Source organism: Eutrigla gurnardus, assembly GCF_963514095.1.
Source record: "Eutrigla gurnardus genome assembly, chromosome: 14".
Classification (NCBI taxonomy): domain Eukaryota; kingdom Metazoa; phylum Chordata; class Actinopteri; order Perciformes; family Triglidae; genus Eutrigla; species Eutrigla gurnardus.
The window spans coordinates 15,802,177-15,816,860 of NC_139937.1; the positions used below are offsets into that span (position 1 = coordinate 15,802,177).

At 47.3% G+C, this 14,684-nt stretch overlaps 2 protein-coding genes across 3 annotated transcripts in view; one reads left to right on the forward strand and one right to left on the reverse strand.

Moving 5' to 3' along the window:
* Positions 1 to 14,684, forward strand: part of LOC311024283 (polyadenylate-binding protein 1A) — a 477,590-nt gene that overhangs the window by 154,653 nt on the left and 308,253 nt on the right. The window lies entirely within an intron of this gene.
* vps13b (vacuolar protein sorting 13 homolog B) overlaps positions 1 to 14,684 on the reverse strand; it is a 317,809-nt gene that overhangs the window by 83,058 nt on the left and 220,067 nt on the right. For both annotated transcript variants that reach the window (XM_084026605.1, XM_084026606.1), the window contains exons 35-37: positions 6,944 to 7,285; positions 5,975 to 6,380; positions 5,616 to 5,753 (exon numbers count right to left, since the gene is read on the reverse strand). In XM_084026605.1, the coding sequence (XP_083882731.1) occupies positions 5,616 to 5,753; positions 5,975 to 6,380; positions 6,944 to 7,285 (886 nt within the window). The remainder of the gene's footprint in view (positions 1 to 5,615; positions 5,754 to 5,974; positions 6,381 to 6,943; positions 7,286 to 14,684) is intronic.

Sequence of the window (14,684 nt, forward strand, 5' to 3'; positions counted from 1 at the left end):
TGGTCATGATGATGGGGAGAGGGAAGCAGCCCGAAAACAAGCGCAGCTGGTTTTCATGGTCTCATCAAGGCACCAGTGTTTAGAAGGGTTTTTAAGGGTTTTAGGCCTCCCGTCTGTCTCCTTCCCAGGTAGGAGCGCTGGATGACACGAGCGGGGGCGCTGCCAAGAGACACACACACACACACACGCACACACACACACACAGAAACTCTGCCCTCAGGATTTTTGCTCGTTTAATCCAGTGGAAGTGGAGCACATGGTCAAATGGAAGGACGGCTGGGGAGAGGAATTGGAGGAAAGATATGTGGAATTTGCTGTGCAATGTAGCTTATCATTTCCACTTGACTTATCACCAGGAAGCGTTCCAGCGATGGAATAAATAGCCCGTGTGCAGCTGCTCATCCAGGTTCCTCTGCTCTCCTCGCTTTCATTCGCTCCCTCTGTTTCACGGAGCCCATCCTCAGCTTCTTTCTCAGTCCTCTCTATCTTTTACTCTTCCCCCCCCGAACTAATCAACCCCTCCCCACCCCCCCCCCCCTCTGTAATCACATAAAGCTGTCTCCGATTGCCCAGTCAGGGCCAGCGCCGGGGCCTTGCCTGGCTCTCTGCACAGGGGAGACCTGGTCCTCATTATCGATTGTCCTCCATCCCGAGGTCCCTCACTTCCCTCAGCCCTGAAAAACGCATCCACAGCCCGGATAGTAAGGGATTTATTACCCGTTTGTTCAGGAACTCACCTGGCCTGATTGATGATTACCACTTGCCATAACCTACACGTATCTGTTACTTGATGTGGGACATTAATCATGGGTAAAGATACTGATGAACAGTATGCCTGTGGTGGCCTGAAATCATCACGGCCACATCTTTCTTACCGTCTCAAAAAAAGCCCCACAAAATATCAATGAGTGAGGATTCAAATAGGTACATCATACATAGCAAACATACACGTTTTGAGGAACAAAGTCACTTGACGTAAAGTAGAGGAACAGTATCTGTTCAGCCGTCCCCCCAGCTTTATTCGAAGAAGAATCTTTTGCAGAATTCTAATAAAATCACTTCAAGTCGAGTACATCTGTGTAATTTCCCTACGTTCGGTTGTGTGCAAGACAGCCTCTACAGCGGTGTTCCGTGTGGGTTTACTATCCAGGCAAAGACGGCATGAAACGAGGAAATTAAAACCTCACCCCAGAAAAAAAAGAAAAGAAAAACTATTTACAAGCAGCGACAGACTCGTTGCGTTTTACAGAGTAAGCTGCAATATCCTATATTTATGGATCAAGATGTATCGCAGCACTCTGATAGAGACTTCTCTCAACACCGCTGCACCTCTTAAACACTGAAGGACGCAAACGGAAATCTTATGTAACGCTCTTTCAAATGTGCCCGCTATGCTTTCAGGAGGTCAAGGAAACGCTGCGGAGGCTTCTTTTTTAATTAAAAGGCGGAAATATCAATTATTGAAAGTGTGGTGGCACTTTCATCGCCAAGGAGGGAGAGTCAAAAGAGGGCTTTTTTTTTTTCAGCAGCGGAATTCTCACACATATGAGTTGTTTTTATTGGGAACACCTTGGCTTCGGCCATAAGACTACTGGCTGTTTAAAGCTAGAGGCTGAAGGCCTGTGCCAGGAGCAGACATCAAGCCAAGAGGTTGAGAGGTGGTGTTGGTGTTCACATACCTTTAAAGAACAGGACTTAATGTGAACAGGCTGGGGGGAATCATAGACCGGCCCTTCTCAGGTGTCAGCCTCTATTAGCGCTGGAGAAAGTGGGAGATCAAGGTCTGACAGAGGCACACACACACACACGTATACATCTCTGCAAAGTGGCGGGGCAGATCAAATATGCTTATTACCCAGGTTACTGTGCCTTATTTTGGCGAGGTCATGCATGACGCCGTCCCCACTTTGAACCTGGTGTTGGGTATATGCGTGTGTGCCGTCGCCACGAACACTGTTTTCATTCCCGCCCCACCTTTGATTTCTCGTGCTGACTTTTACGCTTGACTCTTGACAGCAGAGAGCCTGCGTCTGACACAGGTGGCAATGTGTCCAATTACACTGGAAGGGTATGTGTTTGTAAGGGCCCACAAAAAAAGAAAAAAAAAGCCTTGCACCAAGTAAGACCTGTGACACGCGCTTCAGATACCATCTGACTCGAATTAGAGCGGTTCTGGACGGTTCGGCGGGGCACAGGCTTGTATACAGTATCTGACAACGTCTCTACGAAACCCGTAGCTTGACGGGAACCAGGGACGCGGGAGAGTAATGGTTCCAATTTGTTCTAGCTAATCTATCACCTGTTGCTTCTCTTGTCTCCAAGTGGTAGCAGTTACATCTCTGGACTCGCTCACTGACCCTCTCAAAGACGGGAACGGAGGAGGGAAGATGAGAGAGAAGGAGCGTGTGCGTGTGTTTCGCTGGTCAATCACTGAACCAAAGATGCTCCAGAACAAAGACGATGCATTGCAGGCTCCACCAGTGGTTTGAAATGGTATCCACTTCATGTCTCCGGGTCATGCCGTGGATGCCGTGTGGCTGGATGAAAGCTAATCTATCTCCACAGATTCTGCGTTCACATGCAGAATCAGGATTTGTTCTGGTTTCTATTTGTAGTCCCGAGTAGTATTCACCAATCACGTCCAAGCAGGCTTCGGTTGGATGCAGGTAAACAGTCCATGTTGAGAGCAAAAGAGGCGGAACGCATTGGCCGAAATGCAATGTGGGAACCCACCGGGCGATCGCCTGGCGATGATTTAGCCGTTTCCTGGTTTAGAATGAGCTTGGAAGCCATCTGCTTGTGAAACAATCTGGTCGTACGCGTCGTCTCTCAACTCCAACTCCGAGTCTCGCTTCTCAAGTTGATAATCGGACCGAGCAACGAGCAGGGCACGGAAAAGGTAGGCTTTGCCGCGATGTCTGCTGGCCACACCAGAACCCCGGAGGCTTATTGTTTCAAGACCAAGTCCAAGGTTGGATGAAAGCCGTTACATTTGCATAATGTACAATGTATTTTCTTGTTATTATTCAGACTAGGGCGTTTGCAAATTGCCAGATCTCACGAGTGTTTTGTTTACAGAGAGAGGTTTGAATAAGTTAATCTGCTCCAATTTTATTGTGAACATGTTTGGACGTGCTCGTAGAACAATGGGTGCAATATTTACTTTGGTGTCTATGAATCGGTAATAACCTGTGTTTAAGTTAATAGACTCGGGACCCACACTGGTGAAAACCACAGAAACAGTGGGCCATCTCCTTTCTGAGCCGTAAAACACAAAACGGTCCTTTTGTCATGCTGGTGAAGCCTTTAACGCCGCTGGTTTACAAATGTGTCTTCCTGTATTCGTCTGCATTAGTGTTGTTTGCGTGCGTGCGTGTGATGAGCAGCTGCTGATTGAGGGTCAGTGCTGAAACACCACCCAGTCTACAGCACACACGTTACAAGTGTTTCCCACTCGGCATCCTTGGAGGAGCGGCTTTGATTGGTCCCGCAGAATAAATGCTGCCGAAATTGCGAGCATATTGCTGTAAACAGACGGCGAGACGTGGCCTCGCGGCAGTCTGCTCTCTGTTTGCGCCTCGTTGACATAAATCAAATGTGAAGCGTCGAATCAAAGCCCGCCAGACGTGATGCATACACAAACACACACACACACACATGTACGGCGTCAGACACTTGTGAAGACTTGAACGTGCAAATAAACCGTCCGTTATTGATAAATAAAACTAAAACTCTGGGTGCACGTTTCCTTCCTAACCCTGTCTTCATCGATCCTCTCCGCGTTCTTCCACGCTCCCTTTTAGTTTCAATTCAAATTAGGTGAATCCAAATTAAACTCTGAGACGAGGCATCAAAACAGACTTTTCCTGAACTGATGCTTCAGTTCGGACTGAGAAACCTTTCAGACTCTAAAACAAAGGGAATAACTGTGTCCCACTAAAGTCAGCATCCCTTCACTGACTCTCCTGCTCTGTGTAACTTCTTCCTTTGCTCCCCCATCCCTGAAGAGGATAATTATCTCCACCAGAGTCATCTAACCAAACAACAAAGTGTGTGTGTGTGTGTGTGTGTGCGTGCGTGCAGGGGCGAAGGGGGGAACCAGTAGCATGTGTGGTCAATTCTCGATATTTCCAGCACAGCCTGACCCGGGGCAACCTCACACTGAGCCTGGATCCTGTCTCAGTCATTGGGGAGGGTGTTGTTTATATGTGTGTGTGTGCATGTAGGGAGAGTGAACGTGAGTGATTATGATCGAAGCTTTCCCTTCTGAGACGAGGACGGCTCTGCTCTCTACCAGTTCAAGGGGAAACACCTGACTGTAATTGCACGACGTCGACATCTGCGCTTCGACTAAACACTCAAAATCAGACGCAAACCGCCGTACCGGAGCAATGTGAACCCCCGTTCAGTGAAACGTGCTGTTAATAAATCACATTTAGTCGTGAAATCAACGCTAAACCGAACGCGATTTGGAATAGATAAATAAACCACGTGAACCTAATTATTTTACTGTTTATTTAACCTTTGGAATCAATATTCTATCCTGTGCTGTTCTTCTTTCTCTGACTCCCGACACCAACCTGCCTCTCCCTGAGCCATCACACAGGAATCATATTTACCGTCAAGGCTCAGAAAACTGACTGAAAACGTGATGTAACCCACGGCTCATGGAAAGGTCACGCACGCTGTAATTTGACTGCTGGCGCCATCTGGAACGAGCAGAGGGGTAGACGGACATTGGTGGTGTGCGGCTGCATTGTGTGTTTGTACAGAGAGCTGCATTGTGTTGTGTGAGTCCAGGTGGACGGAGAAGCTGAGGGCTTTTCCGCTGACAGCAGGAAGGGATGGGTGTGGGAGACGGAGGAGGGGGGGGGGGAGCTTCCCCAAACCATCATCAATAACACCTACAGTTCAGCCTGGAGCTCCTTTTTGTATACATGCACAGTTTCATGATTGCATGCATGTGGGAGAAGGACAGCCTATATGTCAACGTACGTCTGCGGTTGTATGCGTACGCATCTGCAGCATCTGGCCTACGGGGTTCAAGGAGCCGAACCCTGGAGGATGTCCTGCGCCTACACACACTCTCCGTGGAACCCTCATAGGGATCGCAAGTTTGCACACACTCTGGGAAGCTCACTCACACTTTTATTCATTGCTGTAGTATTTGCGGGGGATGTCAGTCACACCCCGAGGTCAACAACCTTAGCTTAAAGCTGCTCATATGGATATCATATCTTGTCTAAAAATAGACGGCCGAACCCCGTGGAAGACGAACCCGCAGGAGGCCGACGCTACACAGGAAGCTGTAGTGGGCTGTTCAAAGTGAATATGAGCGATATCAGCGGCCTACCGTAGAAAACACCGTCGCTTTGTTTGCTCATCGTGTGCACACACAGCGGTGTGTGTTGCCTCTGGGATGTGTTCCTTTGATCATGTGTGTGTGTGTGCTCTCTCTTCCTCGCTGCTTTCACAGCGGTGGACATTTCCCCCCCCCCCCCCGAAGTGGGACGAAATGCGAAACGGATGCCTTAAAATAGTAAACGATCATGTTAGCGTGAGTATACGGGAGTTGCATGTGCTGAACAATGTGTTTGAGTGTGCGTGATCCCCACCCGGTCCATTGAGGAAATCTTTGATCTGGAGGGAGAGCAGAGGGGGAGGGATGCCCGTTTTATTGTCTACCTCTCCGGCTACCGTCTGCAGCCAAAACACATTGTAGTCCAGAGACTCTGGCAGAGTCTTTCCTGGGTCTGGATGAAGATTGAAGACATGAAAAAAAGAGAAAAGAGGGGAGAAAAAGGGGCATGGAGAAAATAAGAAATAGTGTCAACATATTTAACATCCACATTTTTACTACTAAAGTTACATTCCCTGTACTTTAGGGTGCATATCTTAACCAGAATATCCAAATCCCGCCCTTTAGACTAACCAGATCATTTTAGTACCTCTTCCCCACCCTGATCTCTCTTACCCAGGCACTTGTAGTCAGAGGCCACTCCTTTTAAGGCCACGTCAAACACGGAAAGCTCCATCCTCTGCTTGCGGTGGTGGCAGCTGAGCAGAGCGGAAGGTTGCATCACCTGGACGTACAGGAGGGGTTCCAGCACCTGGTCTCCAGCCCCCCTTCTCCCCGGCTGCCTCACTATGGTCACACCCAACGCTTGGCGGGCTGAGGAGCGGCTGGGAGTTGGCAGGGATAGCAGGCTGCCTTTCAGGAGCGGAGAGGCCGTCTGGGAGTTGTTGCTGTTGAGGATGTCCTCAGCGGTCAGTCCAGCGAGGGAATCCTGAGCAGCCGGGGCCGGGTCTGGAGCGGCGGAGGCGGAGGCCGGAGGACACTCAGGCGGGGTCTCGGGCTGGTTGAGGGCACTCTTTCCCGCCTAAAGTCAGATGGATCATTATCAATTCACTGCAATTATTTGAGGCATTGATTCGATTCCATGCTGTAAACACGACTAAAGTTTCACGCCAGCGTGATCCCGTCGATCTTATCCGCACTCAGCTAACGTTTGGTGGCTGTTCACAACGACATGGGCGTGGATGTGAGCGAATACACATTCTTATTACCAAGAAGGAGCACTAAACGCCTGTGACAACTATGCGTTTGTGGGACCGTGTTGAGCTGGGGCCCAGAAGTCACTTAAATATCAGCCTAGATCACATTACCCACTGAGTGAGTGTAAAGAGCAGCTTTTTTAATATACATCATACACAAACATGGAACGTCCTCGGCCAGCTCGATGGGCAGAGACGGATGGAATGGGTTAGATTCATGACTAAATGTCCTGTACAAATCCGTGTAACTGTATAAAACACGTCATTACGTTGGACTCAAATTCACTTAGAATGTCCACCGGATGAAATGACTCTCATAAGCCACATGAGGTTGATTTAAAACCGCGTAATATTATTCCTTTGTACTGTATCACTACATTCCTCATACCTTATCCCCGGGCTCCTTCTTCTCGGGGGTGCTGGGCCCGTCCGACGATGAGGGGAGGGCCTTTGGAACGCTGGAGCAAGCGTAGGTCATGACGGACAGCCTACTCGCTGTGAGAAAGACGTCGAAAGGGATGAAGCTGAGGTTCTTGGTGATGGTGGACTTGTGGGAGGGCCTGGCGATGCAGTGGTGGCTGGCCCCGCTCTGCTGCTCGATTTGGACGATGCGGATGCGAGCGCTGTCGCTGCCGAAGCCGCTGTCCTGCCCCGTCCCGCTGTGGCGCGACGAAGAGTCGACGCCCGCCGCCGGGACTCGGCTGCCACGCTTCTGCTCGCATCGATGCACCTGTACGCAGAGATAGAGGAAGGTGAGACTGTGATCACACCGATGCTGATGTTGTTTTCTCTCCTGGAGGTGGCTGGGGCTTCACTCTGCTATTCTTTAGCCTACCTTCGGTTTTCCTGCTGTATGAAAAAAATGGAAGCAAAAGGAAAAATGCGTAACTTGCTCCGAATGTATTAAAAAAAAAAAAGTGCACTATCGTAAACCAAACCAAGATGCTGCGTTACAATCGAAGAGATGGATCACAGCATCAAATAAAAATGGATGAGAGCATTTTTTTTTTGTTTCTTGTTTGGATCCTGACTTTACAAGAGGACACAAACCAAATAACTCGCTTGATTAAAACCATGGACAAATTTACCAAAGAAAGGGATGATCGTATAGCCACAGAGACATTAAAGTCATGCTCTGGGACTTTTTCCGCGGTCTTAAAATCATTTTGCACTTCTCTCAATATTGGAAATGTCTTTTAAAAAGGGCCTCAACCCGGCAAATCGAATCGCTTCGTGCAGTGACTGCGGTATTGTGTCTAAGGGGCCGAGATTTTATGCTTGGCTCCGACTAACGGATGTCGGGAGAGTTCCAGCCGTTGCGGCAATAAAAACCTTTCAGTGACAGAAGATATAAATCAATGCGAGTAGGTTGCTGGGTTTAAAAGCGACAATGAAAACAACCATCTTTATTCTGCTACCAAAGCATGCCATCTGCAAGCCTATAAAGGAGCCGCCGCTCGCTCCCAGTGGACAGGAACGAGACAAACATATAAAACTAAACACTACCTATCGTATAATAAATTACTGGACATATTTATATCCAGCTGACACGTGTGGGTAAAAAAAAAAAAGATGAAATAAACAGAAGCGTTTACAAAAATGGACATGGAATATATTTTTGTAGATGCTGAGAAAAACACATTGCGAACCTTCTCTCACTCAGACAACACATATAGAACAAGAGGAAGCACAGGCAAACATGGTAGTCCCAGTTCATTCCACCAATTAAACTCTCCTCTTATAGCTGCAGGTTTGTCAGGTGCAGCATGAAGAGACTCGGGGCCCATTAATCATCATCATTTCCAATGAGGTTCCCGTTATTGAGGCCTCTCGCCCATGTTTCCTACTCGTGTTATTGGGTCCAACGTCAGGTTCAATTAGCTACCGCTGTCTTTCGAAACACGACTGTGATAAATTGGAAATGGAGGAGACGTACGGAAAAGAGGGCTTTCAAAGACGAAAGGTATGTTCCATCCTATCCCTCCCTCGTCTGCTCCAACCTGCACATGGTTGCTATTACAGCATGTACTCACAGCTGCCCCCCCCCCCCCCCCCCTTACATCGCTCCAATCCCACCCACTCCATGAGAATTTTAAATGTATATTATTGCTGTGGCCGAGATAGTGTTTCAAGACCTCCAGGCAAATACTAAACCCACTGGCAGCACATTAGACAGAATACTTGACTTATTAGATATTTCCTATTCTAAACAGTGTCATCAAAGGCTAAGAACAAGAGCCATATAAAACGCCGCGGCATGCCTGCCCGCCTGCCCGCTCTGTTCTGTTTCGTCCGGGCTCATGTGTGGGGCTTCTATAGGATCGGCCATGCCAGATCCCTCTCCTTTCCCCGGCCTAATGAGGACAGGATGTGTGCACTTCTTTTTCTGCAGAAAATGTAAGATTTTCCAAGCAATGGGGAGGGGAGCGAAGGCAGAAAAGGGCATGGACTCGTCTCCATGTGTGTTGTGTTAAGCGGGCGAAACTTGTCTCGAGGTAAGAGCGAGGTATTTGAAAAGGTATTCAGCAAAAGGCGATGTGTCCACTCCGAGGAGCGCCCCGACGTTGGAAGGGACAAATAAGCTGCACAGCAGCTGGGAACGAGCGAGCGCCAGGAGAAACTGCCAGATACTCTTTTACGCTTCTCCGTCTCTCTTCCCAAGCTCGGGCTGTGTGCACATGCATTTACAATTACAGCAAATACCCCGTCTTCTCTTTAACCACCACTACTAAGAGAGTGCCCCCTAAGCAAATTCTTGGTCTATATTTAGATGTGCTTACAAGTGGAATAACGGATAATGGGGAACACAATTGGTGGCGTAGGGGAAAAGAAACAATGAGAAAACATGCCGCGGCGCACAGTCGTTCATATAGTCTGAATCAATGCATGCAATCAGCGCATTGGCAAACATGGACACATAAACACACATCAAGTCCGTCGCTTTTCCCAGGGTTTGATCTCAGCTATGCTTTCAAAGCACAGAACTGGGTTCCTTCCTGAGCTTAGGGCCTCAGTTATATTATCCCCATTGTGCTAACTTGCTGAAAAAGAAAGCAGGTATACACAGAAAACATAAACCTACAGCTCTGTAGTCTATATGCTTTAACCTCTCGCCAATTTATCCACTGACAGAGGGCAATAAATCCAGAATACAAACATGCAGTGGAGCTGCAGGCCTGGTCCCAACTGAAATCCCCTTTTCCAACCATTACTTTCTATTATATTATATAATGGCTGCACTGAAGCACCGTTTCCAGATCCCAATGCAATCTTTCTCTGAACTTAGTTGATCATGATCATGCGACTGCACACACACACACACACACACACCCTCATCAGCCAATCATGAGGTCATCCCCTCAAGAGTCGCTAGGCAGAACATTCTGGAAAATGGAGGATAATCCCCAAAGTGTGAAACCATGAGTCTCCCAAGTGCCAATCACGTCGGCGTGCATCTGTACGACTTCTGACCCCTATTTCTGTCAGTGTAACTCAGAACAGCTTGGCTGGAGGGAGGCTAATATGCGGAAGCAAATGTCACATCATCCGAATGCCACCCGTTTACAGTGTTGGCTGGCTAGTCGAATATGACAACATCACTTTTACATCTGAATACCACATATGCGCCTGATTGCTTCCAGATGAAGGAAAAGTGGGCTTGCCATTCAGGTTCAGAGATCAGGAAACATGAAAATGTGGATGTTTTAAGATGGTCGAGGAGCTCATGGTAGTTGACAGGAAAGAATATAACAAATAAAGTCGAGGTAACAAAGGTGACTATTATTCCTTTCAAAAGGGTCCGTTTAACAGCCACATTATGCTCACTGGCGTTTGGATTAAAGCTTCATGGGGGTCCACGTTTACATCGGGGATAAAAAAAGCACACAAACAGAGGAAAAAATGAAAATAAGTTTGCATCCTTTATATTCTAGGGGTGCTACAATGCGGTTTGAGAAAGTACAAAATGTTAGTAAAAACACATGGCAGGAAGACAGAACGATTCTGAGAACAAGGCATCGATACTACATAGTCAAATGTCTGCTGGTGACATAATCAGAATCCTGGTGAATGGAAAGGTTGAGTGACATCACTAGGAAGTGACAACAGTGCTAATTGTGGGAGAAGGTCAAGGCAGCGGTATAAAAAGAACGTTAGTGTTGAGTGAAGTAGGTCAGCAACTTGACATCATTAGAGAAAAGCATGTGGGGACAGAGTTGTCGCAGAGAGCCAGAAACAGATTACAGGCACATTTCTTAACTATTTCATGCTTTCTGCCAAAAAACGGGGGAAAAAAAAGTGACTTCACGTGTATTGTGTTTTCTATTTCTGGCCGTCAACACCTCAGCTTTCCCAATCATGGCGATATATATGCTGGTTTATCGACGTTAACAGATATGAGAGTAGCTGTGGAGAGAAAACAAGCCGCAATTAGCAGCGTGTTTTCGACCCTAAACGAAACCAGTGGCGGGCGGTTCCAGTAGTCATAGTAGTCAGGTGAGGTCAGCTGGGGAACGGAGCTGCTTTTCATGCGTCCTCACGTTGAAAAATTGTGTTTCTCACAGTTTTCCCATGTTCTCATTTAACTACAGTAGAATTCCTATTGAAAAGCATGGAAGTCATATTACTAAATCTTCCAGACAGAACTATTCAGTTGAGCTACTTGCTCGACACGGAAATTAACTTCTGTATCTTGACTGCATCAGAGTTTACAGGTCCGGCCCCCTCGCTGTGCTACCCGCTATTGTTCACCGCGGCCATAAAGCCGATAGCAGGCCTCTGTGCTTTTGTGCTGATGGAAGAAAAACCTCAATGCAGCAATACCTCATCTTGATCAAAAATAATAACAATAATACTTAACCAAATGCCATAAAGACCGCAATTCATTCTCTCATTTTCTCGAGGAAAACAGAGGGGGGAAGGCATTTATAATATGAAGTCAGCGCTCTTTGTACGCTGGAACAGCGGCCACAAAGCAAAAAAAAAAAGAAAAAGGGCATCAAAGGCAGTCATTTAATACATTCAACTTTGTTTCAATAACAAAGGCAACCTGCTATGCACTTCAACTGAACCACAACAAAGAAGCAATGGAAGGTCGTGACCCCGGAGCTTGCAAGTGGATGCCGAGTGCTTCAGAGTGACTGTCAACTGTATTTTAAACACCGTGTACTCCAAAAGCTCAGGGCGCCGAGTGGGGCCGTTTTAACAAGCTCCCTCCACCCAGCCATGCTGGTGGGTGGGTTTACTCCGCCGGGCTTTAACAGCATGAGAGACAATATCCTTTCCGCTCTCTCTTCCCACAATCCAGGCCCCCAGGCATCTCTCCTCCGTCCCCCGATCTGTGCTTTGGACAGAATCAGAGGAATAACAAAGTGAGAATATTTTGCTTGCCATGTCAGACACTCTCCTGTTCCCCTGATGCTGTGTGACATACAGTACAGGAGGGGGGGGAAAGCAAACATCCGTGTGACAGTAATAATTTATGCATGTTGACATTCCTAAAGCTCTGGGTCAGTTGGAACAGTTTCCATCCGGAAAGACCTCGTGGAGGAGAAGCGAGGAGAGGCGAGGCCTCAGTATGACATGGCTGGTGTAAACAGAGGAACGCCTGTGAAACACCTCGCTAGAAAAAAAAAACAAAGGGAAGAGGAACGGAGGAGAAAACGTGAACGCCGAGATGTTTTCAGTTGCTTTATGGCTTGTAAAAGCCTGAGCTCAAAAACAAAGATGCAAGCTGATAAAAGGGCTGGAGAATGAAAAGAAAAATTGCGAAAAAGGCCGAGTTAATGCGGTCCATCTGGGGGACTGCAGCGCGCTGCTCAACAAAAAAAAACCTGGCTCCGGGAGATGTGGCGACCCAAGCCTCTGTTTTAGAATTGATTGAACTACAAAAAAAACGATCTGCACATTTGTTTGCTTACAAACAGTTTTGCCACAAATATGAGGCGGACTGCCATTGCTTGGAGCCGGATCCAGAGCTCTGACGTTCCGCAGGCTGCAGCGTTGTACTCAACACGTCGAGTTTAAGAGCGTGGCCTTCCCGAATACGGATCCAGGCCCTCGGAGGAGCTCGCCAAGCCCGCCATGCCCCTCTCGTAAGCTCCGGCAATCAAGAATGATTTAAAAAGTCTGACAGATTTCACCCTTAAAGCTCAACAGGAGACATATTGCTTCAGTGGCCCTCAGCAGATCCACCGATCTAGACCCAAAACCTGATTCGGATCCACCTATAAAAACCCAATTCTTGGGTTCGGGGTGACTGTGAGGACACGCAGGCATTACCCCATATCGCTGCAACAACACGGGCTGTGTGTATGAGCAGTGTCGTTTATTAGTCAGTGAATAAAGTGTTCAAACAATGCCAGAAGACCATTTCTAGATTAACGCCACAAGTGTGTTAGTGAAAATAAACAAAGGGGGGGAAAAGGCTCGAGCGTCATGATGTAAGTGTTCAGATATGATACACAGACGTGCTCTGCTCATCCGACATAATCTCTTGGCTGGGATCGGATGCTGCTACATGGACCTCATCAGCAAACGTCCAACATTAATGATAAACAAGATATCAGCCGTATGGTAAACAGAAATCGGGACGGCGGAGTTATCACGGGGCTAACGCTCGACGGGGAACTTGGCAGAAAGAACGGGGCCCGAAAAAAATGGATGAATGGCCTTTTCTACGTGTAAAAACATCTATATTAGAACTCCTTGTCTTACATCCCTGGACAGCTGCAACGAGACTCCCAACAATTTATTTGGTAACTGATTAAAATAAGATGAAGGCCAGATGTGGAGAAAGGTGAGATTAGAAGACACGCTACAACTAAAGTGAAAGTGAGGCACCCTGGGGTCTCTCTTAATCGCCGTGATCCTGGCCTCCATAGCAGCGGCGGCGTCATCATCAGACTTTCCTCCCTTTGTCCACTCTTTCTTTCATTCTTTCTTTTCATGGGAACGGAGTAGAGAACAACTGGCTCTCATTAGATGTCACCGTCCCTATTTAGTTTTAAGATTTGTGTGGGGGTAATTTTCTAATCTAATATCCAGGCCCCCAGTATTCACACATGCCAGGAGTCCCTGAGTGAGGTGGGCTTCATGGCGACGGTGGCGTCTGGAAGTTGTGGGTGTAAAGAGTGGAAAGGGTGTGGTTGAGCTACTGTGAGAAATCCTAAAGTTAGTTTGAGAACGTTGAAACTTCAGAATGTCATTTGTTTTTGCAATACGATTTGAAACATTTACATCACAGCAGGCATGCACTACCAAAAATAGATCTCTTGACATAACAAGTGACCCATCTCATCCATTGTACCCACAATTTGAAATGCTTAGAATTTGAAGTCAATAAAAGCCCACAGGGCCACACCAGTACCCCACCCCTTGCTGAATTTGCACATTTGCCTTTGTAATAGGCCAACCAGACTGTATCTAACCCTAAACCCCCAGCACAAAATGAGCCACTGTCACTATCTTTGCATGATAACAAGCGGGAGCCTCCGGGTCTGAAAAGTGAAGCCAATGTGGATTTGCCTTAAACTTGTAAACTTGTTCTATGGTACTCAGCTCCACACTCTTGTGTCACTTCTGGTTGCACATAACCAAGATGGTGACAGCCAAAATCCAAGATGCTGACGACCAAAAACCAAGATGATGATGGCCAAAAACCAAGATGCTGATGGCCAAAAACCAAGATGCTGATGGCCAAAAACCAAGATAGTGATGGCCAAAAACCAAGATGCTGACGGACAAAAACGAAGATGGTGATGGCCAAAAAACCAAGATGCTGACGGCCAAATACCAAGATAGAAATGGCTAAAATCCAAGATGCTGACGGCCAAAAACCAAGATAGAAATGGCTAAAATCCAAGATGCTGACGGCCAAAAACCAAGATAGAAATGGCTAAAATCCAAGATGGTGATGGCGAAAACATCAAGATGCTGACGGCCAAAAACCAAGATGCTGACGGCCAAAAACCAAGATGGTGACGACCAAAAACCAAAGACGGACAAAAAAAAGGTTGCTGATGGCAAAAATGCCAAACCATACCATAGTGGATCATCTATTTCCATCTAGTTGGTAACCAAGGCTGACTGATTACATTTTTTGGTGGGAGGTAACCCACACAGATAGGGGG